Here is a 26,065-nt window from a genome sequence, read left to right as displayed (position 1 = left end):
GCCCGTTGCGCTCACTTGGGGAGTGAATCATCGGACGGAAGATCTTCCTCTCTGTCTCTCCTCTCTGTATATCCACTTTCCAATAAAAATAAAAAATAAATAAAAATTTAAAAAAGGCTGCCTAGCACCCTAGAGACTCAAGAGGTGAGCAGACATAGCACATATTAACAGATAATAACTGTGAAGTTCCTGCACACAGGTTCCTGGGATACACAGAGGCTCTACAGCAAGGGGTCAGAGGCTAACTGACCTTTCCCTTGACTGCATAAAGGCATGAAGGACCAGAAAGGAAGACAGGTTGCTTATTCACCAGGCACAAACTGGAGTCTGGAAGCTTGTGGCAGTTCAGGGAGGAGCTGGCAGTGTACAGGAACAGGTTCACTGCAGGCCTTACGGGGGCAGTCTGGGTTTAGATTTCAAAAAAATGAGGTTGAGATCCTTGTTCATAAGAAATCACAAAAACCACAAGAGTTCATAATCTGAGAAGGCTGAATCTGAAAGGATATAGAGAGAAAGAAGAAAACTGGAAGGGAAAAAAGTAATGAGGAAGAAACATGTAAACCTATTCCCATTTCACAGACTGAGGAATAACAAACACTGCCTGGACACCAGGCTGTAAACAATCGGCAAGTGCAACCAGAGGACTGCTTCTGGGCTGTACCTGTGTAGCTGGGGCAAGTGCTGGCTGCAGAGATTTCGGAGGCTCAAAAAATTGTGACTTGCTGATTTGTTTCGGCACTGAAGCGCAGGGACTGAGGCATCAGAACTGGGAATCCAGCGTGAGGGCTTCTCGGCGCCTCCATCCTGGAGCCAGGACAATGCCCTGAGCTGCTCCAGTCTCCTCTGGGTCTCCAGGAGCCTTCGCTTCTTGATGCCCCTTGCCAGCTGGAATGAGTCCTTCTTACGTCGACTGCTCCCCTCTGCTGCCCGAATAGCGTGTCTCCACAGGAGCAGCAGTGGAGCAACCTTCTTCTGGCTTCGGACCAGCTGGGATGGTTGACGCTCAAGATCTGTCCGAATCCAAGCATCAGGTGTGACAAGAGCCTCACATTCTTTCTGTACTCCACAGCTTTCTTGCTGCTGTTGCTGGAAGCCCCCCAACCAGGTCTCTTCTCTGAGCAGCCACTGCTGGTCTAGGAATCAAGAACACCAGGGCAGAAGATCAGCATCCCCCTTTACTGTGGCTGTTCAGATTCAGACACCTCCAGCTACAGTTAGATCTGAGTGGAAGGGAAGGGCCAGCCAGGGTGATGTGGAAGGATGAGGGTTGCAGGGCCCTGTTATCTCAGGGGAGGCAAATATACATCTCCAGGCCTCAGTACAACCGAGGCACATGGTAGAGCTAGCAGTCAAGCATGGGGAAGTATGTCAGGGAGGCATTCTGAAGGGCCAAAAGGAAGCTTCCTTCTAGCTTCCAGGACCCTCCTGTAACAACCCCTAGTTGCTCAAAGAAGGGAGAGAATGCCTAATACCAAAGATTCCGCCATGTCATAAAGGGACCAAGAAGAGAATATGGAAGACTGGGAGGCATAAAAATGAAGGAATCAGAAGACAGGCATACACCTTCAATGAGGAGCACCTACTGTCTTTAACCAGCTGGCTAATGCAAGCCTTGTCAAGTCCCAGGACCTTCTCAGCTCTAATCTGTTCTGCTAGGATTTGGTGCCTCAAACTCTCCACATAACACGGCTGCTGCAGAATGTGGGCTCGGTGGGAAGTGTCTCCATCCTTCAGCAGTTGGTGGTTCTTGCCGCACTGCTCTTCTAGCACTGTCCTGTGACAGAAGGGGTCGGTGTTATCCAAGCGGGAGGAAAAACCAAGCTCAAGACAAACGGGTGACAGTCTCAGCCCCTCCGAGAGAGCCCTGCAGTTCACCGGGGAGCCAAGGCCTCAGACTTCTGGCAACCTGGGACAAACAAGCCATGTCACAGTCACCAGCTCATGATGTCACAGTGCAGGAGGGGAAGACGGGTACCAGTCTAGCAAATTCTTAATCTGTGGGTTTAGCAGGAACATAAATTCATTCATGTTTCAGAAAATCACTAAGAAAGTAATACAAATGTCTCAAAAGAGGGAGGGCCACTCTTAAAAACTCAAGAGCTCCAGCCTCAGTTCTGAGCCCTTTGATATTTTCTACTGTTTCACTTGCCCAGACTCATCTTTTACTTCATGGAGCCCAATACCAGGAGCCAACACTCACTCAACACCAGGATCATCTGGCCCCTCGCTGCTCTCCCATGAGGACTTGCCTGTTAACAGGTCCCTAAATTGTAGCACTTTTGCACCCAACATCCTGTACCACCACAGACCTAGTACCATCATCATTTGCCATCAGGCACTGCCGGCTTGAGGAAGGAGTAGCTGGAGCCTTCTGAAGGGAGTAAAAGGCCACCACAACCCCTCTCAAGATACTTCAGGGACAGCCCTGCTCTCAACGTACTTATCAGGCTCCTGAGTATGATTTCCATAGGAAACCCCTAAGGCATTTTTACTTATAGGAATAGAAAAAGTCACAGTACCAAGCTCATACACATTTAGGCCTGGGAAGAATCACTGTGGAAACAAATGAGATATGAATGTGAAATAGAAAATTGGTTACCATCAATCACAGTTAAACTGTGACTCAATGTTCCATAGTCGATAGTGGGTATGACAGGGCAGAACCCCAAGACCTTTTCAGTTTGCTTCTGTAGTTCCTATGCCTCTTACGCATAGTTCTGGATTATTGGTTATCAGAAAAAAGTAATTCTCATTAAACTTATAAGGCTCGAGGTGTTCAGAACCAGAAATCCACACAGAATACAGCTCAGCTTAAAACAAGCTTTACTGGGGGTGAACCTTGGCTAAGTTCAGTGGTCTGCAGAGACAGCAGGCCAGGGAAGTCATGCCCAGGGGATGTGAGGGGTTGTTTTTATTAAGGGGCTTTAAAGGTAGGGGTGGGGGGACAAAGAAATATGCCTTATAAGGTGCTAGAGTGTTATATATGCTCTCTCTGACTCAGTGAATCTGTACGTCACTGCTGGCCAAGAAAGGAGCTGTTTTCTCCCAGTGCAGCCTTATCAGCCACCATTCTCAGCCTCCTCCTAGGCTGCCCCTCACCCGCCCTGGCAGAGCCTTAGAACACTATCTTTAAGAACACTATCTTGGGCCTGGCGCGGTGGCGCAAGTGGTTAAGTCCTCGCCTTGCACGCCCGGGATCCCATATGGGCGCCGGTTCTAATCCCGGCAGCCCCGCTTCCCTTCCAGCTCCCTGCCTGTGGCCTGGGAAAGCAGTCGAGGACGGCCCAAAGCTTTGGGAGCCTGCACCCGCGTGGGAGACCCAGAAGAGGCTCCTGGCTTCGGATCGGCCCGTTGCGCTCACTTGGGGAGTGAATCATCGGACGGAAGATCTTCCTCTCTGTCTCTCCTCTCTGTATATCCGCCTTTCCAATGAAAAAATAATAAAAATAAATCTTTAAAAAAAAAAAAAAAAAGAACACTATCTTTAAGGTATTGTAGTAAAATGGAAAAAATTTGTCAGGGGGTAGGACTTTGGGGGGGACAAAGCAAAGGGAATTGTAACATATAATTCAAAATTCAAAATAAAAATATATTTAAAAAAAAGAGCACAGAGACAGCCAAAATTTCTGGAATACACAATCTGGCCACTTAGGTAGGCCAGAATTAAGAGAAACACACAGCAGGTAAGTTACAAGAAATATCAATGGTATCTCCAAACACTTGGCAGTTAGACACTGCTGACACAGCAAAGTGACAGCATGAGTGTCAAATGGGACACCTCTTATAGTAATGAAGAAAGAAGAAAAAACAAAGAGGAAATAAATAAGGGCCGAGACAGCTCCTCAGTCAACTCTAAGCTCAGCAGCTAGTCCAGCATCTTCTGACCACTTGCCCAAGTTGCTTCAAACCTGGCCTTGTTTAGTCCTTGGCTGCTGCAGTAACCACCACCTTACTCCACGTGGTTACCAGGTTAAGAAGCCACATTAGTATCAGTATAAACCATTTCTCACCTTTTTTTCCAAAGCAAAGGGCAGACACCCAGATGGGAGGCAGTGACATCTCCACCCAAGTCCAGCCATTCCAAAGAGCCACTGCCACCAACAGGCTCTCCAACCTGGAATGAGAAAGAAAGGACAGAAGCCAGCTGTCTTTATCCCCAGCCCAACAGAACTGGACAAAGCTCAAGCTTCTCTGTCAAAGAGGAGGAAGAATCAGGCCAGCCGAGAGCTGGAAAACACAGCTGTGCTAACCTGCCTCCGCTGCCGTAGGATAGCAGCCTCTGCTGGGTGGTTGAATCGGAATTTCTGTGCTTTCCCCAGGGTTATGACAGCTCCTACAGCAGACACAAATGGAAACTCAATCAACAGATCACATTTGGATAACACATCACGCACAGGGAATTCTGTGAGACAAAGTCATGTCCCCAACTAATTTACAATTCAGCTGACTTGATAGGATACATATTAATTATATAACTCATACCATATGTATTAAATTAACAAACAGGCGTGAGGAGCTTTAGTTCTCCAAGGACAAGCAGAGTGAATTCCAGGCAGAGTTGTCAAGGAAAGCGTCACAGAAGAGAAATCCTAAGGTCAGCCTCGACAGATTTTGAGTGGACAGAAGAGAACAATAGGGACAGTGACACAATAAAAACAAATATTTACAAAGTACCAAACATACTGTTGCAAGTTTTGTAAGAGTAAGATTCATTCAATCTTCCTAATTCTATTATTGTCTCCATCTTACAGATGAGGAAACTGAGGCTCAGAAGTTTTTCCAAGAGCACAGCACACACACACAGAGGAACAAATGACACTGGGCCATCTTCAGATCTCTGGATACAGAGATTGGCTAATCCATCTGTAAAGGTTGCTACACTGGGCTCTAGATCCACGAGATTAGAACAGGTCCATACTTCATCCTGGCATAGACAGGGCTGTTCACACAGTCCTACCTTGGGTCAAGCGGCAGGAGGCAGTGACCTCTCGGCCATTGACTGTGCAGCGAGCTCCCTGGACGGGTCGGAGAATGACTACCCCACAGGCACTGGTGATAGTACAATGATCTCTCTCGATCCACTGACCCTGCAGGACTATAAAAGAGGTGGTGGTCACTAGGGTGTGGGAACAATCCTGAGCAACATTCCCTCTATGCTTTCTATGGGATCAGAGTCCAACACTGGATGAACTCACATCACAAGGCAGGAGGAGTCATGATGGGAAACTACTCAGCCAGAAAGCTTCCCCTCCCAGACCCAAAACCTAACAGCAGAAAATAGAAGCAAACTCTTCATATTTTAGAGTCCCTTCCTCTCAGAAAACTATCAAATCATTTGGAATAAACACTGCAGGCACAAACACTTGTAATAGGGCCAGATCCAGGTTCTGTCACTTACCAATGTCCTGTTCCTGATCTGAGTCAATCCTTCCTATCTTTGTTGTCCCTTCCTAAAAAAAGGAATGGATGCCATTTTTAATGAGAATAAATGGCATGGTGCTTACCCACAAGTGACTCTTATCACCACCCTTCCATCCCTATCCCAGGTTTTGCAGTAACTTGTTCTAACTTTTGTCCAAGCTGTCCTGACCCTCTGCCACACATCCTGCACCCAAGAAGCCTCTGATAGGACAGAGACTCTCTCTATATGTGTTATTTGCAAAGTCCAACCAAGTTTTGGAAAATACCTTTCTGTCTCACATCCAGAATTTAGGGAACATTGGTCAGAAATTCCTTAACCTGAAGATATTGTCATACAAATGCAGTTTTTCCCGAAGGGGCTAAGATAAGCACATTACAAGTTTAACCCAGGAAGTCACAAACAATTATTTTATGAGGACTTATGGAAACCCAGAATTTTTACCTTTTGGTCCACAGATGAAGTTTAATAGATATCAGATTCTAAGAAGGCTAAGGCATTTATAGGACAAAACACCTGGACAATCAAAAGAACCAGAAGAGAGTGTGAGAGGAAAAGGAAACAGGAGTTAGTACAAATGCATTGCTAGGTTAGCAGCAGACAAGGGTTTCTGTTCTTGGGTTTTGCTAAATTTGCCTCAGACCACAGAGCTCTGTCTGGGGAAGGTGGCAGCCTGGCAACAGAGATGCTGTTTTTTATAGCTGTATCATTCACTAAGTAACCATTCAGTCATTATGTCCCAGGAATTATGCTGAGCGCTTTACAGACATCAACTTAATTTAATCACTTAAATACAGGCAGGCATCATTGTCTTCTTTTTATAGATCAGGAAATTGAAGTTAACAGAGCATAAACTGCTGAAGAAATATGCTTACTAAATATAAGATCTATCAGAGTTTTACTCTCCTGGATCCTAAGCTCATGCCTCTCCAAGCTCACTACACCACTCTTCCAGTAACGGATGGCTTTCAGAGTGACTAGTTTCCCTCGCATATTCACTGTCAGCAGTCAGAGCAAGGAGATCCCTTCATGCCCAAAAAGAGTTTCTAAGAAGGAAGAATCCTGGTTGGTAAAGAATGAGGCTGTGATTTTACTACTGCTGTGTCTCCCTCCAACTATCCTGCCTATATACACCACACCAGCAGCCAGAGCCTGTCCTTCTCTGCTCAGACAGGACCAATGAAGAGTAATGGTTGGAGCCTCCATAAACACAGTGAAGCAGAAATCAGAGGGCAATCTAAGGGAAGGAGGTCTAAGCCTTTAGTGTGTGTTTAAGAATAGCCTGATAGGAACATTCCTTACAAAAGGAGAAAGGCCATAGCAGAGGACAACTCCTGTATGTGCAGGGCATAAAACTACCAATAAAAGTGATGGCATCTGAGATAACAAGAATCTGAGTTGTGTATCTATGTTTATTGCCTACTCTGCCCCTTTATGTAGAGAGAGTTAGCAGTACAAAAGCAATTCTTAGGACAGAAATCTTGCAGTATGCATCTCTACTTCCAATGCAAAGATGGAATCCAGGTGAAACTGTTAAATATATATTGTCCATATCTGCAATGTTGGGATACACTGGACAAACAGAATGATGGACTTATGACTGCTTATGAAGTAACAGCATAAGGGAAATCAGTGAGGGGGAGGGAATTTGGGGAGAGGGCAAGGGAAATCCCAGAGCTATGGAGTTACATCAAAAAATAAAACATAAAATTTAAAAAAGATAAAATCTTACTGATATAAATATCAGTACCCTATGTTTTATCCAAGCTTCCTTCTGCTCCTTTCTTAATCAAGGATCTTTAAAAGGTGATCTATGGGAAAATAACTTCCAGAGTACTGCCAAGGAATAGGTACAAATCTGTAACCAAGTTGGTGAAGTTAAAAAAAAAAATTCAGACCGTAGGTACTATACGGCAGCAGGTAAGACACTACTTGGGATCTCCTCATTCCGGGTTGTGTGTCCTGGTTCCTACAATCCAGAACCAGCTCCCTGTTGATGCACCTTGTAAGGCAACAAACAGCCAAGATATTTGGATTCCTGACACCTATGTGGGACATCTGGAAAGAATTTCTGTCTCTTTGCTTTAGCCTGTGTCAGTCCAGCTGTTATGGTATTTCGGGAATAAACCATTGGGTAGAAGACCTCTCTCACTCACTCCCTACCTCTCTAACCCCACCAACCCCCTTTGACACTCATTCAAATAAATATTTTTAAAAAGGCACATAAAGGAACTGGCATGGTAGCCTAGTGGCTAAGGTCCTCGCCGTGCATACACTGGGAATCCCATGTGGGCACCAGTTTGTATCCCAGCTGCCCTGTTTTCCACCCAGCTCCCTGCTTGTGGCCTTGGAAAACATTCAAGGATGGCCCACAGCCTTTCGACCCTGCACCCGCGTGGGAGACCAGGAGGAAGCTCCTGGCTCCTGGTTTTGGATTGACTCAGCTTTGGTCACTGTGGCCACTTAGGGAATAAATCAGCGGATGAAAGATCTTTCTGTCTCTCTTTCTCTCTATAAATCTTCCCAATAAAATGAAATAAACATTTTTTAAAAAAGGAGGGGGTATATAGCATACAGGAATGCTAGGATTAGAACCAGGCTAATGGGCCTGGCACAGTGGCCTAGCAGCTAAAGTTCTCATCTTGAACACACCAGGATCCCATGTGGGTGCTGGTTCTAATCCCGGCAGCTCCATTTCCCATCCAGCTCCCTGCTTATGGCCTGAGAAAGCAGTTGAGGTGAATCATCAGATGGAAGATCTTAATCTCTGTCTCTCCTCTTCTCTGTATGTCTGACTTTGCAATAAAAATAAATAAATAAATCTAAAAAAAAAAAAACAGGCTAAAACTTCATCAGTTTGGTCTACTGGAAATGACACAAATAGAGAACAAAATCCTCACTTTGCACTCCCTAAGCAATGAAAATCAGCATGCCTATATTGAGATGAGGTCATCCCTTGTCTCTAGTCACACCCATTAATCTGTGCTATTCTACTGGTCTACCACTTAACTTCTAGGTTTGCTTGTCCACTCTGCATCCAGGCAATAAACAGATCAGTTCTACCTAAATACTGACCATTTTCACTAATCTGGTCTCTTTCTGACCCCCAACTTCCTCATGTGATTTTAGTTATTGGAAAAATCTTCTGGTTTACAATTTTTGTTGCTAAGGTAAAAGGAGACGGCCATTTCTGTCCAAAGCATTGGACTGAGATGATCTGTGTGCAGTGTGCCGAAAAACAAGCTGCTTTGACTTTCTGTCTCAGTGGCTCAATCTCTGACAATTTCCCTAACATCTAGAAACACAGAAGAGTTTTGCTAACATCTCCTTAGCCTATGCTCTGCAGCATTAGGTGTTGGGATTTCTTCAAGGATAATATCAACATTACATATACTCTATAAACTGCTTTTCTTATAAAATACCAGTTGTCTGTGTGCGCATACACACACACACACGCCAGCACAGCAGCATAGCACATTAATTTTCCATCTATGACCTCAGTTCGAGTCCCTGCTGCTTTGCTTCACATTCCAGCTCATAGCCCTGGAAAGCTGCAGAGGATGACTCAAGTCCTTGGGCCCCCACACCCATGTGGGAGACCCTGACTTAGTTCCTGGCTTCTGGCTTTGGGTCAGCTCAGCTTCAACTTCTGTGGTCATTTGGGGAGTAAACCAGAGGATGGAAGATATCTCTCTCTCCATAATTTCTTCCTCTCAATTTACAGAAATAAATCTTTATAACAATACTAAATATCAGCTGGGGACAATTGTGAGAATGGAAATTGGGCTTCCTGTGAGCACTAGGATGTTGGCTATGAGAAGTTATGTTCCACCCACCATGGAAATTGCTCTTCCATGGCAGAGTCATCTGATGAGAACAATTGCCATTGATTACTAACGTGCAAAGTGACTTCATTTACAAATGATGACCTGTCAAAAGGCCAGTGGAGGGCCTTAACTCCACTGTTTTTCTAAATGGAATGTGCAATCTCCCTACCCAACACCACTCCAGCTCTTAGGATCCTCCCTCATATTTCAAGCTTTATCTAATTTCTTTATCTTCTTTTCTAGGTAAAGGTAGCAATGAAAAAGTGGGAGGTGCATTCTTAGGTTAATTTGTAGGTTAAATGAAACTGGGTAAAATTCTCAGCTCATCTGAATTACTGAATTAGAAGCATTGACATATTTGAGGTTAGTATTGTACTCCCATGAGTTCTCCCTTGTGCTTCAGAAGGCCAAAGAAGAAACATCACTCTTATTTTAAAATGAGGAAATTAAGGCACTGTGAACAAAAGTTATATTAAGAACAACAATAACAGCAGTTGAAAACCAAATGATGTTCTGATTTATATTCTTCTGTTTCATACTGATCACAACTGTCAACCAAACCCATTTGCTGACAGCAAACCTGAAGGCAGCTCTGTGGTCTCTGTTCCAATTCACAGAAACATGGCTGCTGCCCCGGTTTTCTGTCCTTGATCCCTGGGGCCAGTGGCTTAGGAAAAATGAGATGCAAGGAGCCTCCTCACCTTGAGATGATACAGCACAACACCTGTGCTGAGCACATCATCCTCCAAAGCCAAAAGGTGTGGCAGGCTAGAGTCAATCATGACCCCCGCCCTCCTCCTGTTGATGTCCACACTGTAATGCTCCATGACAGCCTGCCAATCATTCCACTTCTCAGTCCAGTCTTTAGTCAGCTGGTCTATCTGCGGAAGTACAAAAGGCAATCTTGGACACTTAGCATGGGGAGCAAATTAGAGGTCAGACCTGGCCTTTTTTTCCCCACCAAACCATTAGCCTGAACCCTAGAATAATGATAGGACATCAGACCCACTCCCAACGGACACAAACTACAACTCACCTTCAATTCATTTTGGAGAACTAGCTCCTTCAGATTTCCATCCTTTTCACTGTCCAGCCAACAGAAGTTCCTCTGCACAGACAGAAATATGCTGTGACACTTCCTTGGTGTGAACTTCACCTGGGACACCCTTACACTCACGGAGAAAGATGAGGTACAGATAAAGCAGACTTTATCATTAAAATCAGCAGTCATACTGATACAAGGGAGAAAAATCAAAAGAAATGTTTCTGGAAGACCCCATGTTCCATATCTGCCTGCACACAGAGTTAAGGCCCATTCAGGCAAATGCCCTTTGGACAAGAGATGATGCAACAAGAGGACGCCCACCCTTTCTGAAGCTACACAAAGAAATCAAAATATCCCTGCCATTGTCTAGCCCTGTTTTTGCTCCCCAAGTGTCACACTGAACCGACAGAAGCAGGAGGACTTAGACTCTGAAGATGAGAAAAGAGGTTCAGGAGGGTAAGAGAAAGTTCTGATTGCCTGTATACCAGTTCAAAGCTCAGCAACATGGCTTTCAGTCTCTCAATCTCTTCCCTGAGTTCTCGGATGAGCTTTATGTTCGCATCCTGAAATACAGAGAACTTGATCACCGCTGATTGATATGCAGCACTATATGCAATTAGCTAGGAACAAGATTACTTCTTTAGAATAACTTACAGAGATGTTCTCAAAATATGGGACCAGTAGTATTAACTTCACCTAAACATTTGATAGGAATGCAAATTCTGTCCAGAAGTACAAAACCAGCCATTCTTGAAGACCAGAATTTCACTGTATTTTTAACAAACTTTTCAAGTGCTACCTACATGCACTGAAGTTTGAGAATCGTTCCCGTGGGGCAATGATTAGGAGGTCAGGCAGGTAACACAAATTCCACCTTATATATCAGCAAAAAGTGCTAATTGTTTTTAAGCTGGATACCTTATTGCATGGCTTATGGTATAGTGAGGTAAGCCATAGCTTGAAGAGTTGGCATCCATATGGGCACTGTCCTACTTCTGATTCTATTACCTGCTAATGTACCTGAGAAGACAGCAGAGGATGGCCCAAGTCCTTGGATGCCTGCACCCAATTGAAAATCTACAAGAAGCTTCTGGCTTTGACTGGCCCAGCTCCAGCCACTGTAGCCATCTGGGAACTCAAGCAACAAATGGAAGATTTCTCTTTCTGTGGCTCTGCCTTTCTGATCATTCAAAAATTAAAACAGACTATGTGTCTGGTCACTAGTTATTATCCTGTTCCAGAATTTTTCACTAAAATTACCAAAAAAATTAAGAAATGCTTAGGTTGTGGGTGGAATCCCAGTACCTATAAAACTGTATCACATAATACAATGTTATTAACAATCAAAAAAAATTTTTTTGCACAAAAAAATGCTTAGGTTAGTCTCATTATGATTAGGCTTTCAAAATGAATTCCTTATAAGCAGAGTCTTCAGAAATTCATGGAAATGCACATTAGGAAAAAAAATTATCCATAGATTTTAAAATTAAATCAAATAAGTTTGTCTTTTAAAAATTATTTGAAACATTCTAATAGTCCATGTGTCTTAGGACTGAGAAGAATTTTGACACTACATATAAAAGTTTGAAGCAATAAATTTAAAAAGTCCTGTTTTCTAGGATGGGGGGAGTGTCTGAGAAGCAGAGACACCAAAAGGGGCTGAGAGCAGCACAACTCACAGCTGTGAGCTCCCATCTCTGTACCACTCCCTAATCAGCAATGGCCAGCACCGAGCCACGCCAAAACCAGGAACTCAATCTGTCTCCCCTGTGGGGCCATCACAGCTCTCTCTCAGGTTCTAGGTTGGTAAGAAGCCAGAGCCAGGAGCTAGAACTAAGTATTAAATCTAGATACTCCAATTTGGGGTTCGGTAACCTCAATTCCTAGGGCAAATGACAACTTTTAATTCCATTTTTCCATGAATTTTTTGAAGTATATTCATACTCAAAACAGAAACAATCGTTAAATTGTAAATCTTTATAAATAAATAAATAAAACCACAGGCATAAATGAATATCAATTCAAAACAAAAGTAGCCACTACAGAAACTTTTTAATGCCTTTCTTGGGAGTACCAAGGATCTGACTAGAAATTATCTCAAACTAATACCTAAAATAAGTTATTCATAAAAGTTTACTGAAGGAATTCAGTATAGATGTCAGAAAAGAATGGAGGAAAGAATGATATTGGAAAAAATATAATTCCCTCACCATTTGAAGAAAAAATCTGACAAGTTGAAGTGAGTATAAAGCAAAAGAAGTCAACAAGAGGAAAAAAAAGTTTGTGTAAACTATACCAGACGAGGATTCCTAATGATGGTCTTACCTCATTCACCTGTGGCTTGTTGATGATGTTTTTGGCACTGGATGCATACCTCAACGTGCTCATGGTTTCACTGTAGCTAGTATGCGCAGGAGACACAGCTGAAACAGAAGAAAATTAGACAAAAAAAGCCCTTCCAACCTAGCCCTTCATCCCCCTTGCTACTGCCCCAGGGACTGATGAAGTGGTCTGATCAGGACACTCACTGAGGCACAGTACAGTTCCACAAAGAGCCCGCCCCAGCAGCCCACTTACTGGCCACCATGATGGTTTTGGAGTTGCCTCCCAGGCTGTCCTTCAGCAACCAGGTCAGCACAGAATCCCGGTATGGGATGTAAGACTGCCTCCGCGGGGCCCTCCCTGCACTGGTCCCCCTGCTGCTGGCTACACAGCTGATGCTCTGGCAGCTGCTCAATCCTTGGGAGTTCTGGGCTTAAAAAGTTTAAAAGAAAAGTGAAAGAATGAATTATAAAGTAATATATTAAACAACTATTAAAGGGCACAGACTTCAGTATCATACTAATCCCTTCTGTATGTGATGGATGCTTTAAGCAACAAACTTGAATTAGACTTTGGACTCATGACATGCAACATTTGAGTCACATAATTTTTTAGTTTCTCCTCTTTCAGAAATGACAGAATTGGAGTGATGGTCACATGGTGCTCTAAAACTACAATTACAAAAGTTTAATGTCCTAAATAAGAAGGTTATCTTACCCAAGAGTACCTTGGGTACCATATTTTCGCAAAATGAAATTAGTGAGTTATTTTCCAAAGTTTCTCTCCCACTTTAATCATCTAACTTATCGGCAGGGTACCTAGGGTGGAGATGACGATCCCCAGAGTCACAAGGGATTTGTTGATGTTGGCTCCTTCAGTAATCCGGTCCTTACAATAACTGGGATCTGCTCTTTCACTGCAACAATGAAAACAAAAGCAATCACAAACAATATGCTACTCTTACAATGCTGTGGAGAAACTAGCCTTTACTTGGTACCATGATGTGAAAGAGTCACATGATAAATCCCTTTTAGTAAAAGATTCATCTTCACCAAACAATGTTAATATCGAAGAACTGTGATGCAGCAAGTTAAACAGCTGGTTACAGCACCGGCACCTCCTATGGACATTACTTAAAGACCCAGCTTCTCCGCTTCCAGTCCAACTAATGTGCTTGGGAAAGCACTGGAAGATGGACCAAGTGCTTAGGCCCCTGCCACCACCTGGAAGAACTATAAAGAGGTTCCTAGCTTCTGACTTCCTCTGGAGCCAGCCTTGGACATTGAGGTCATCCAGGGAATGAACCAGCATATAGAAGATTCTGTCTCTCCCTCTAACTGTGCGTTTTAATTAATAAATTTTAAAAAATCACTATCTGTTAATGAACTACTTCCTCAGGCAATAAAATCAAATGAGTCATTATATTTCTGGTTTGATTTTGGTTAGTAAGTGCTTTAAAAGTAATGTTCCCATGTAAAGAGTAGAAAGTTGGGATCAAAACTACACTTGATAGACTATTTTACTACAAAACACAGGAACAATGGAGGGGAGATATTATATCTCATGGGTTCTAATATCTTTGTTTTTATCTTCATTTCTTCAAAAAAAATACTTTTCTTACTAATTTCTTCAGTGAATCACAGGTCATGCAGTAGCATCACTTTCCTCGGGAAGCTTTTTGATTTTTGTTTCTTCAGTGACATACTGATCACTCAGCAGCATGTCATTTAACTTCATGTTGTAAATTTATTACTGTTCCTGTTGTTGATTTTGGTTTATGGCTTTTCATTGAAGTATAGTAACTGTGTAATGGAAACTATCATAACCAGTTGTGAAGATCCAATGCAGTATGCATATCTATTTCCAAACCAAAGATGAACTCCCAAAGAAAACTGTTAAATAGGTCTTGACAATAGGATGCTGGACTCTCTGCCATTGTCCATGCATAAAACATAAAGTTACATCTAAATAGCAGGATGGACATTTGACTGCTGGGGAGGGGAAGGAGACTCCCCAGAGCCTATGGAACCACACTGTAAAATTATAATTAAAAAAATGTTTTTGAAAGTAATGTTTCTTTACTATAGTGATATTAGTAATGCTATTTGTTAATTCAGTTCTACTTATCTATAGTATTTCAAATTCACTTATGAATGGCTTTGTGTTATGTGTGTTATTACCTGTCAACCAGGTCAAACATTTTTTAAAAACACATGGGAAATACCAAAAGTTCATAGATCTGACTGGCTGTTACAATTGCTTTCAGATAGCACTTATTTCCTCAGGGAAAACTGCACCATATTAACTGTTTACAAAATCTGAAACAAGAAAATGTGGGGTAAGCACTGTGATGTGGCAGGTAAAGTCTCTGCCTGCAGTGCTGGCATCCCATATGGGTGTCCCCTTCAATGCAGCTCCCTGCTAATGTGCCAGGGAAAGCAGAAGATGGCCCACATGTCTGGACCACCAAACTCATGTGGGAGACACAGAGGAAGCTCCTGGCTTTGGACGAGCCAAACTCTGACCACTGCAACCATCTGGGGAGTAATCAGTGAAAGAAAGCTCAGTCTCTCACCGCCCCCATCTTGCTGTTTCAAATAAATAAATCTGAAATACATACATACATATATATATACATAAGAAATTTATAAAAGAAAATATGCCTTACTGTATCTCATGCTTTGTGTGTGTGATTATTCTCAGTCCTTTCTATTTTCTAGATACATCTTCAACCATAATTTGTTTTTCACTTTACTTGAGGTAATCTTTTCCTCAAATCCATATTTTTAAAACTTTGTAGAGGAATATACAGCTGTATGAAATAAATTATTAAGTCTAGGAAAAAAGGTGTGTTAACTCAGTTACTTACGGTTAAAGAGGTTCTAAAAGTTGTCCTTACACTGGAATATCTAGGAATTTTATTTTTATTAAAATTTCTTTGAAAGGCAGTAAGAGAGAACTTACCTTTCATTTGCTGGTTTACTTCCGAAAAGGTCGGGCAATAGCCAGGGCTGTCCTAGGCCAAAGCCAGAAGCCTGGCACTATATTTGCAGCTCTCATGTGGTGATACAGGCCCGAGCAATGTCTTAGGTACTATGCCACACTGCTCCTCCTTCAACCACCACAAGATTTTAAGGGGCAGCTAAATTCGAGAACTGATGCAGAGTAGCTATTTAGCCCCATGAAAAACTTAAACTTCTTAACCTTACACTCATGTGTTTCTTTTGTAATTTTCTTAGGATGACTAAAATTTGAAAAAGACTAGAACAAACTTATCTCTTATAAAATGAGCAAGAACAAGGTCATTGTCAAGGGAGCATTTCCCCTTGGCTTTGAAATCCTAATTACCTGCCTGCTAGGTCCACAAGGTTGATCTTGCTAGCAATCTCAGAGGGGAGGTTGTTCGCCAGGTTTGCCTAAGATAGAAAACACATTTAAAGCTTGTCAATTGGAACAAATCATATGTTCTTCCTTGGATACTTTCCTAACCAAGGTGATATTTTAAGTTCCTATCCAATTTACTCATGATATCTCTATTCTAATGCACTGTGAGTTCTTAATATCTGATAGACATAACCAGAAAGCCTGGACCAGCATGTCGTTAAAAATACTAGTAGGATTTTAAGTAGGACAATTCCTGATAAGTATTCTAAGAATAATCTACATGGGAACCAGGAAATTTAGTGCAATTTACCAGGCAAATTCTATTCCTCCCATACATTAGCTTGCTAGTGCAGGTACTTTGCCTCTCTATATTCTTTAAGGCAAACACACATTTACTTTTCCCTTACCCAATTAGCGTAGGGATTTTTGTTACTGTTTTGTTTTGTAAAATTTTAATGTTGCCAAGGATGGACATAATTGCCAAGGTGGTACTCTGATACAACATGCAAGCATTTGGCTATGCCACAACATTCATCCCTTACTTAGGCTACTTTGTAATATCACAGTTGTTCAGTCTTAGGGATTCAATTGTGTTTTTCAATAAATTAGGGTAGTTAGAAGTTCTCCACTTTTTTTTAAATTTTTTTAAAGATTTATTTTTATTATTTTTTCATTGGAAAGGCGGATATACAAAGAGGAGAGACAGAGAGGAAGATCTTCCGTCCCATGATTCACTCCCCAAGTGAGTGCAATGGGCCGATACTATGCCGATCCGAAGCCAGGAGCCTCTTCCGGGTCTCCCACGCGGGTGCAGGTTCCCAAAGCTTTGGGCCGTCCTCGACTGCTTTCCCAGGCCACAGGCAGGGAGCTGGAAGGGAAGCGGGGCTGCCGGGATTAGAACCGGCGCCCATATGGGATCCTGGGCGTGCAAGGCGAGGACCTTTAACCACTTGCGCCACTGCGCCGGGCCCTCTCCACTTTTTTTTTTTCTTTCAATCTGGAAATGTTCTGATTTTATCTTTACTTCTGAAAGACAATTTTGGGGCTATTGATGTGGTACAGTAGTTTAAGCCACCACTTGCAGCGTCAGTGTCCAATATCGCAGTAGCAGGCTCAAGTCTTGGGCATTCCACTTCTGACTCAACTTCTGCTGAGGCAGAAGATGACCAGAGTACTTGAGCCCTTGCTACCCAAATGGGAGACTCCGAGGGAGCTCATGGTTTCCGTCTTTGGCTTGGTTCACTGCTGAGATGGTGGCCATCTGAGAAGTAAGCCAGTTCTTTCTGTCTCTTTCCTTCTCTCCAACTTTGCCTTTCAAATAAATAAATATATATTTTAAAAATCTAGTTTTGTTGCATATAAAATTCCTTAACAGTTTCATTTTCTTTCAGAATTCTGTCTTCTGTAGCTAACTGTACCTACTGAGAAACTAGTATTTAATAATGTAACTGTCCTCCTGTATATGATGAGTCTTAAGTATAATTTGTGTAAATGGAGAGGTCCTTGTTTAATTGGAATCCTTGAACTTCTTATTGGAATCCTTGAACTTCTTATCTATAGATTAATAATTTTCAACAAACTTGGGAAAACTCTGGACATTACTTTTCTATTTTTTATATCCTCTTTTGTCTTTCTGGGATTCCCACTACACATATGTTGATGCTGTTTCCACATTTGTGTAGCTCTATTCACTTTTAATATTTTCATCGTCTCTTTTGCAAACCAGATATTTTCTTTTTATTTTTTTTTTTGACACAGAAAGAAAAAGATCTTTTATTAATTGGTTTACTTCACAAATGCCCTAAAAGCCCAGGCCTGCAACAAGTTGAAACCAACAATCAGAAAATTCCACATTAGTATCAGAGTCCCAAGTATCATCTTTCTAAATACACTAGCAAGGTGCTAAATGAAAAACAATGTAATCAGGACTTGAACTGGCACTTTGATATGGGATGCTGGCATCACAAATAGAAGCTTTACACACTAGACCACAACATCAGGCCATTGAACAAGATTCCTATGGAAAAAAAAAAGTAAAGCACATAGAGATGGAAAAACATTTTAAACTAACAGACTATTCAGACTATTCAGGACATCACAAAATGATGGCTAAATAAAAAGACGTGAAAGGTAGAGGCCTAACACTTTTTTTTTAATTACATCTGTTTATTTTTGCTTTATTTTTTTTTGCCTTTCTTTTTAAAAAATTATTATTAATTACATTGTATTATGTGACACAGTTTTATAGGTACTGGGATTCCCCCTGCCCCTCCCCTAACCCTTCCCCCATGGTGGATTCCTCCACCTTGTTGCGTAACCACAGTTCAAATTCAGTTGAGATTCCTTCAATGCAAGCATATACCAAGCACAGAGTCCAGCATCTCATTGTCCAGATAAGTTTAACGGCTTCTTGGGGAGATCTTCTCTGGTCCCCATTCAGCTGGTGGTTGCAATTGCTGGGTTGGCAAACCAGATATTTTCAATGGGTTTGTCTTCCAAGTTAACTAATTCTGCCATCTCAAATATATTAACAGACCCACCAACGATTTTTCATTTCAGTTACCTTAATCTCAATTCTAGAATTTTTGCTTTAAGACTTCCTTTCTTAAAGATTCTCTCTATGGAGTTATTGTGATCAGGCTTTACTTATTTCATTGAAACACAGAGTTACACAGAGAGAAAGAAAAAGTGTGAGTGAGAGAGCAATACTCTATCCACTGGGTTTGTTACCAAATGCCCACAGTGGCCAGGGCTGGGCCAAGCTGAAGCCAGAAGCCTGGAACTCCACCCAGGTCTCCCATGTGAATGCAGGGGCACAAACACGTGTGTGGTTCATCTTCTGCTACTTTCCCAAGTGTTTTAGTAGGGAGCAGGACTGCAAGTGGAGCAATGAGGACCTGAACTGGCATCCAGAAGAGATGCTGGTGTAACAGGCAGCAACTTAATTCTCCGTACTACAATAATGGTGCCTTTTTAATTCTTTCAACATGGTTTCTCTGGCTTGTTTTTTTTTTACATAGATTGTCTTCACTGAAATCTGAGTTTAATCCAATATCTGAGACACTCAAAGTCAATTTTCACATACTTTTTCCCCCTTACAAACGGATCACATGCTCTCTCATTTGGTTTTGTATGTCTAATAATTTTTGATTGAATAGTAAGACATTTAACGAACATAATATATTAACTTGGAATTCTGATTTTTCCTATTGAATGTGGTAGTGGTTTTCACTGTTTGTTCAGTAACTTGTGTAGATAAAAAGTAGTAAGTCTACATTATCCCACAATATGCAGCTGAAGAAGTCCTTTTACAGTTTTTCTTTAGTTGTTTTTAGTTTTAAGCTTAGCGTCCTAGAGGCTGCCCTGTGTTTGCGTATTTAATGTATAACCAAAGATGAGTCAGAAGGCATAATTAAGCACCTTGACCCAGTAAGATTTCCATTCTTTGTTGATGAGTCTGTGTGGGCAAGGAAATGCATTAGAGAATCAAGCTTTTGAGGTTTATCCCAGCATTCACTAGCAATAGCATCTTCTTATGCCTCATCTCTGAAAGATAGGCACATTCTGATGGGTGCTTTACGTGGATTGGAACCAATTAGTGTCTGCTTTGTATGTACACATATCCCAGTATCCAGGATATGTGCGGATCTTGTCAAGGCCATTATGGTTGTATTACATCCCTGAATCCCCTTTTAAACCTGTACATCATCTGCAAGTTTGTGGCTTGTTCAGGCACTGGATCTCCCTATTCCTTTCTCCATTAAGGTCACTGCTTTAATTGACACTGATTTAAATCAAGTAGAACTCTTTAGTAGTGGCAGCAGCTGAGTTGCTGATTTTTCTATCCTTTCCTTCCTGATAGAAACTACTCAAATAGCTGGAGATGCATGTACAGATGGCAGCAATTCAAGGCAACTGCCACTGAGCGTAGTTTCAAAATGAAGGTTTTGCCCACCTTCATAGCTGCTTTGTGGGACAGCATTTGTCAAACTCCTTTCTCCATCAAAATGAAAATGAATTTTCTACTTTCTTCTTTTAATGTGAATTTCAACCTTAATTTTCATTAAAAAATGCCCATAATTGATCACACAGAAGTGAAAGTGATTCAAAATTTAAAAGTACAACATAACTAGAATGTTGATCATTTTTTGCATTGCTTCTACCATTTCTCAAAGCAAGCTTAATAGATTTGTGTGCACATCCTCTTGATAATATTAGATCATAACAGAGAACATATAAGTAGAAGAGCAGGAAGGAATTTGAGAAAGTGGTAAAAGGGACAAGGAGAGAATGAAACCCACCTGTGTGTAGTGGATGGTGAAGATGGCATGGGACCTGCTGCTGGCCTCATGAATGTGCGTAGCTGCTGTGATTCTGTACACAAAGGAAGACAACAAAAGGATTGTTTATGAATGCTGTGTCCTCAAGGATCCAACGCAAACAAGACATGCTAGCTACAGATTTCATATATGACAATCACAAAATATTTCATATTTGATCAGGCACAATGAACAGAAAAGTACAAAGAAGGCAAGAGCAGCACCCTAGGAAGTAGTCTCTCACTAAAGCAAATTGAAGCAGTTTTTAAATCACAGTAAACAGGGGGGATACCAGAGTGTTAAGCCACCTGGAAAACAGCCCAACACAGACCCGCAAATGAAGGTAAAGAGCCTTGAAAGAATTCTGAGAGAAAATCATGATTCAACACAGAACATTGCTCTCAGAATGCCAGGCATCTGGGATGGGATCTTAAATCCCATTAATGGCTTGTCTGAGCCACAGGGAATTCACGGTTTTCTTTAGAAAGCCATTCCAGTGTCATTGTAAAAGGCAGGAGAGTGTTCGCTTTACCTAAATCTGAACCAATCACTCTTCCATTTAAGACCATCTCAGTGACTTCTGTCATTGTAACTGGAGAATTGAAAAACAGGGTCGAAATTCAAAGTCCAGTCTTGTAATTTAAGGATGAAAAGGAAAAGATGGAGCAAGTGCACCTAGGACATCATGATGATATCCCAGGAGAAAAATGTTAAATTTATTTTTTTATGTTCAGTTGCTTGGGACTGCTATTAATAGGGTACACAGAAGATTCCAGACCACTTTCTTTTTCTTCCAGAAATAAAAAAAGCTCTCACCACCCCCAGGGATCTGTTAGTAACACTGAGTATTTCAGGGTAACTAAAAATATGAGACATTATCATAATTTAAAATGGCATTTAGGAGAATTTAGAGCATATATTCATTGAAGTTCAAAACAATATTTTGAGGGTTAATCCAAAAAATAATCATAGCTAGGGCATGAAGCTTAGTGGCTAAAGTCTTCGCCTTGAATGCACCGAGATCCCACATGGGCGCCTGTTCTAATTCCAGATGCAACACTTCCCTTCCAACTCCCTGCTTGTGGCCTGGGAAAGCAGTCGAGGACGGCCCAGAGCCTTGGGACCCTGCACCCACGTGGGAAACCCGGAAGAGCTTCTGGCTCCAGACAGGCGCAGCACCGGCTGTTGCGGCCACTTGCAGAGTGAATCATCAAATGTAAGATATTTCTGTCTCTCTTCCTCTCTATACATCTATATTTATATCTATATCTACAATAAAAATAAATAAATCTTAAAAATACACATAGCTAGAAGAAAAATTGATTTTCTAAAGCAGGTTATGCAATACTTGTTTTTGAATCTGGTGAACGGAGGACAATGCAAGCAAATTTTGTTTCTTTAACTAAAACAGCAGAAAACGTACTTTAAGAAAAAGTACAAGGATAGTATAATTCTCTGGCTTTTACTCTCAGTATTATTATATCCAGAATAAATCCCACTTCTTCAACAGAGAGAAAAGCACCGGCCCACTCCTCTGAGAAGGGCCTCCTAGTGGTAGAGGTAGGATATTGCAGACAATGTGAAGTGTCACATATTCCAAAGAGGAATAGAACACGGATATGAAAACCGGGTTTAAACAAGGATAGGAAAATGTAAACATGTTACCTGTTTGCTATTCCCTCCTCCAAGAGTTGGATTACTTGCTTATAGCTGGTAACCAGATGTTGAGATAAGCCTATAGATTTATGAGATGGGAAGAAGAAATTAAATACATTTAGTTTAGACCTACTCTTCAGGACTTCATCATTCCTATTTCATATCATTTGATAGACAAAAATGAAAGAACTTGGTTAAATTCATTCAGACAATAAATTCAACCAGCAAATATTCATTGGAAGCCCATTACTGAGTATGGTGATGACTCTAGACACGTAGGTCTCTGCCCTCACAGAGACATTGGGATACTGTCCAGAATTCATACATCTACACTGGGAACAATTTTTTACAATTTGCCATACAGCTATAATAAATATTCTCACATATTACCTCATTTGACCCTTTAAACTCCTGGGCAAAGCAGGTGATATTATCCTACAAGATGACATCTAAAATATACTGTGTTGGCCCCGGCACAATAGCATATTAAGATTTATTTATTTATTGGAAAGCCAGATATACAGAAAGGAGGAGAGACAGAGAGGAAGATCTTCCGTCCGATGATTCATTCCCCAAGTGAGCACAACAGCCAATGCTATGCCAATCCAAAGCCAGGATCCAGGAATTTCTTCCAGGTGCGGGGTCTCAAGGCTTTGGGCTGTCCTCTACTGCTTTCCCAGGCCACAAGCAGGGAACTGGATGGGAAGAGGAGCTGCCGGGATTGGAATCGGCGCCCATATGGGATCCCAGCGCATTCAAGGTGAGGATTTTAGCTGCTAGGCCATGCTGCTGGGCCTGCTAGCATAATTGTTAAGGTCCTCGCCTTGAACGTTCCGGGATCCCATATGGGCGCCGGTTCTAACCCCGGCAGCTCCACTTCCCATCCAGCTCTCTGCCTGTGGGCTGGGAAAAGCAGTCGAGGACAGCCTAAAGCCTTAGGATCCTACACCTGTGTGGGAGATCTGGAAAGAAGTTCCTGGATCCTGGCTTTGGATCGGCATAGCTCTGGCCGTTGCAGCCACCTGGGGAGTAAATCATCAGATGGAAGATCTTTCTCTCTGTCTCTCCTCCTCTTTGTACATCTGCCTTTCCAATAAAATTTTAAAATCTTAAAATATATATATATATATAGTACATCTGTCCCCTATCCTGCCACAGCTTATAATGGAGAAGTGATAAAAACAGCCATGTGTCAGAGGAAAAGGGAGATCAGAGGAGGGATCAGAATATGGCACATGCAAGAAGTGACACATGAATTTATCCACCACACCACAAGCAGGTCTTGGATGCAGCGAAGAAGAAAACATTAAAGGCAGGAAAGCAAATATTTACTGCTGGCTATTGTTCATATCACAAAGGGTTTTCACAACTGTGCCAGACAGGACAGGGCACTGAGGCACAGCAAGGGAAGCCCCACCCCACCACCACTCCCACGTGCATCCTCCAGGGGCACCAGTTCCAGTCTAGAGTCTTCCTACTGCACTTCCAGTATAGTTCCCTGCTAAAGTCTGGAAAAGCAATGAAGAAGGACCCAAGCCTTTGGGCCCCTTCCATCCACAAGGAAGACATAGAAAAAGCTCCTGGCTCCTGGCTTCACATTAGCCCAGCTCCTGCCACTGCAGCCATTTAGGGAGTAAACCAGTAGACAGAACTGTTTCTATCCACTCTCTGTGTGTAGCTCTGCCTTTCAGATAAAAAAAATAAATTTTCAGGGGGAAGAAGTAGAGTTGGTACAATGGCTCAACTGGTTAATTACTAGGATGCAAGCAGCTGCAACAGTCAGAGATGAGCTCACCCTCATCTAGGTCTCCCATGTAGGTGCAGTGGCCCAAAGCCCTGGACCATCCTCCACTGCTTTCCCAGGCCAATAGCAGGGGCTGGATTGGAAGTGGAACAGACGGGACTCGAACCAGTGCCCATATGCAACCCATGTGGAATCCTGGTGTTACAAGTAAAGGATTAGCTTGCTAAGCCACAATACTGGCCCCCTGAATGTTTTTACGAAAACTTCACACATTTTTTAAAAAATATTCTTTAAAATAACAACACAGGACCCAGTGTGGTAGTCCTAGACACTAAAGTCTTCACCTTGCACGTGCCAGGATCCCATATGAGTGCCAGTTCATATCCCAGCTGCTTTACTTTCCATCCATTCCCTGTTTGTGGTCTGGAAAAGTGGTACAAAATGGCCCAAAGCCTTGGGAACTTAGACCTGCGTGGGAGACTGGGAAGAAGCTCCTGGCTCCTAGCTGTGCATCAACTCAACTCTGCCCATTGCGGATACTTGGGGAGTGAACCAGCAGATGGGCGATCTTTCTGTATCTCCTTCTCTCTGTAAATCTGACTTTCCATGCCCGGCAGCGTGGCCTAGCAGCTTAAGTCCTCGCCTTGAACGAGCCCGGGATCCCATATGGGCGCCAGTTCTAATCCTGGCAGCTCCACTTCCCATCCAGCTCCCTGCTTCTGGCCTGAGAAAGCAGTTGAGGACGGCCCAAAACCTTGGGACCCTGCACCCGTGTGGGAGACCTGGAAGAAGTTCCTGGATCCTGGCTTTGGATTGGCATAGCATTGGCTGTTGTGCTCACTTGGGGAATGAATCATCGGACGGAAGATCTGCCTCTCTGTCTCTCTTCCTCTCTGTATCTCTGAGTTTCCAATGAATAAATAAATCTTTAAACAAAAACAAAAAAATTTGACTTTCCAATGAAAATAAATAAAACTTTTAAAAGAATTATCTGTAGATGACCTAAAATCTGGAGTTTGCCTCAAAGTATTATAGGATGAGGCAAAGTGGACAAGAAGTCTTTTTATTTTTTATTTGAACTCTTTTTTGCTGGATTCATTAAACCCTTAACTAAAGTATAAATAAAATTATCCCTGAAAGATAAATAAGTTGAAGAAAAAAAGAATGTATATATACAGCATCAGCCAAGTCTTAACTATTATTGTGACTGGATGACAGATACTTGAAGATTCCTTATACAGTCTATTTGTGGCATTTCAAAAATTCTCCATAAAGAGTTATACAAATTTAACCAAGGATGGAGACTTCCACTTTTGATTATAGCAAATGAGATAATACAGACCAACCATTTGCTTAAACACTACTTTTTTAAAAGCAAGCAAACTAGGAAAAACAAGAAAGATATCTGCTTAAAGGCAGAAGGACATAACCAGGTAGCAAAACTGTCCAGGCCACATGTTGGGAAAACACAAAGGCCCAAAGAGAAAAGGCCCACAACCGCCAAACACTGAGAATTCACCAGATCTTGGTGGGAAGCAGCTTTCTCAGCATAGTTCCAAGGATGAGAAGCCAAAGATTTTAGTCCTGAGCCTACCCAGAATAAGTCCTTTGGAACTTCACCACCCGCCCCCCGCCAAGATTTATTTATTTTTATTGGAAAGGCAGATTTACAGAGAGCAGGAGAGACAGAAAGATCATCCATCTGCTGGTTCACTCCCAAATGGGTGCAAAGGCTATAGCTGAGCCAATCCAAAGCCATGAGCTGCTTCTAGGTCCCCATGTGGGCACAGGGTCCCAAGACTTTGGGCCATCCTCCACTGCTTTCCCAGACCATCACAGGACACTGGATGGGAAGCGGAGTAGCTAGGACATGAACTGGCACCCACGTGGAATGCTGGTATTTGCAAGGTGGAAGATTAGTCAGCTGAGCCAATGTACTGGCTCCAACCCTATTTCTTTGGGTTGGAAACTCACATAGCTACAGTGCAAGAGTAAGTGGAGTTTGAATGAAACAAGCTTTTGATGGGACTTCAGCTCTGCTCTGAATATCCTCAAACCTTAAATTGAACTGAATGATTCTGGATCACTCACGTGTACAGGAACCTCGTAGAGTAAAAGTTACAGAATTCAAGGAAATGGTCTAAAAATCTGTAACTGGAATTCCAAAGACAGAAGAGTGAATGTAATGAAATCAGTATTAGAAACTGCAATGACTATTCACTTTCTTTGAAAAATATTTATTTTTATTTGGAAGACTAACTTACATAGAGGGGAGAGAGAGAGAGAGAGAGAGAGAGAGAGAATCATCCATCTGCTAGTTCACTCTCCAATGGCTGCAACAGCTAGAGA

General features: G+C 42.2%; 1 protein-coding gene across 1 annotated transcript in view; it reads right to left on the bottom strand.

The window, feature by feature from the left end:
- Positions 1 to 26,065, bottom strand: part of STARD9 (StAR related lipid transfer domain containing 9) — a 103,564-nt gene that overhangs the window by 23,661 nt on the left and 53,838 nt on the right. Inside the window, 15 exon segments of the mRNA XM_040968442.1 lie at positions 662 to 1,133; positions 1,584 to 1,774; positions 4,011 to 4,114; positions 4,251 to 4,333; positions 4,958 to 5,095; positions 5,399 to 5,450; positions 9,948 to 10,127; positions 10,283 to 10,354; positions 10,777 to 10,854; positions 12,617 to 12,714; positions 12,869 to 13,045; positions 13,432 to 13,529; positions 15,962 to 16,029; positions 20,299 to 20,371; positions 21,982 to 22,051. Coding sequence (XP_040824376.1) covers positions 662 to 1,133; positions 1,584 to 1,774; positions 4,011 to 4,114; positions 4,251 to 4,333; positions 4,958 to 5,095; positions 5,399 to 5,450; positions 9,948 to 10,127; positions 10,283 to 10,354; positions 10,777 to 10,854; positions 12,617 to 12,714; positions 12,869 to 13,045; positions 13,432 to 13,529; positions 15,962 to 16,029; positions 20,299 to 20,371; positions 21,982 to 22,051 — 1,954 coding nt within the window.

The sequence above is a fragment of the Ochotona curzoniae genome, unplaced genomic scaffold (assembly GCF_017591425.1).
Source record: "Ochotona curzoniae isolate NIBS_2020 unplaced genomic scaffold, NIBS_Ocur_1.0 scaffold_4701, whole genome shotgun sequence".
NCBI classification, from domain to species: domain Eukaryota; kingdom Metazoa; phylum Chordata; class Mammalia; order Lagomorpha; family Ochotonidae; genus Ochotona; species Ochotona curzoniae.
This window is presented reverse-complemented; position numbering and strand designations above follow the sequence as displayed.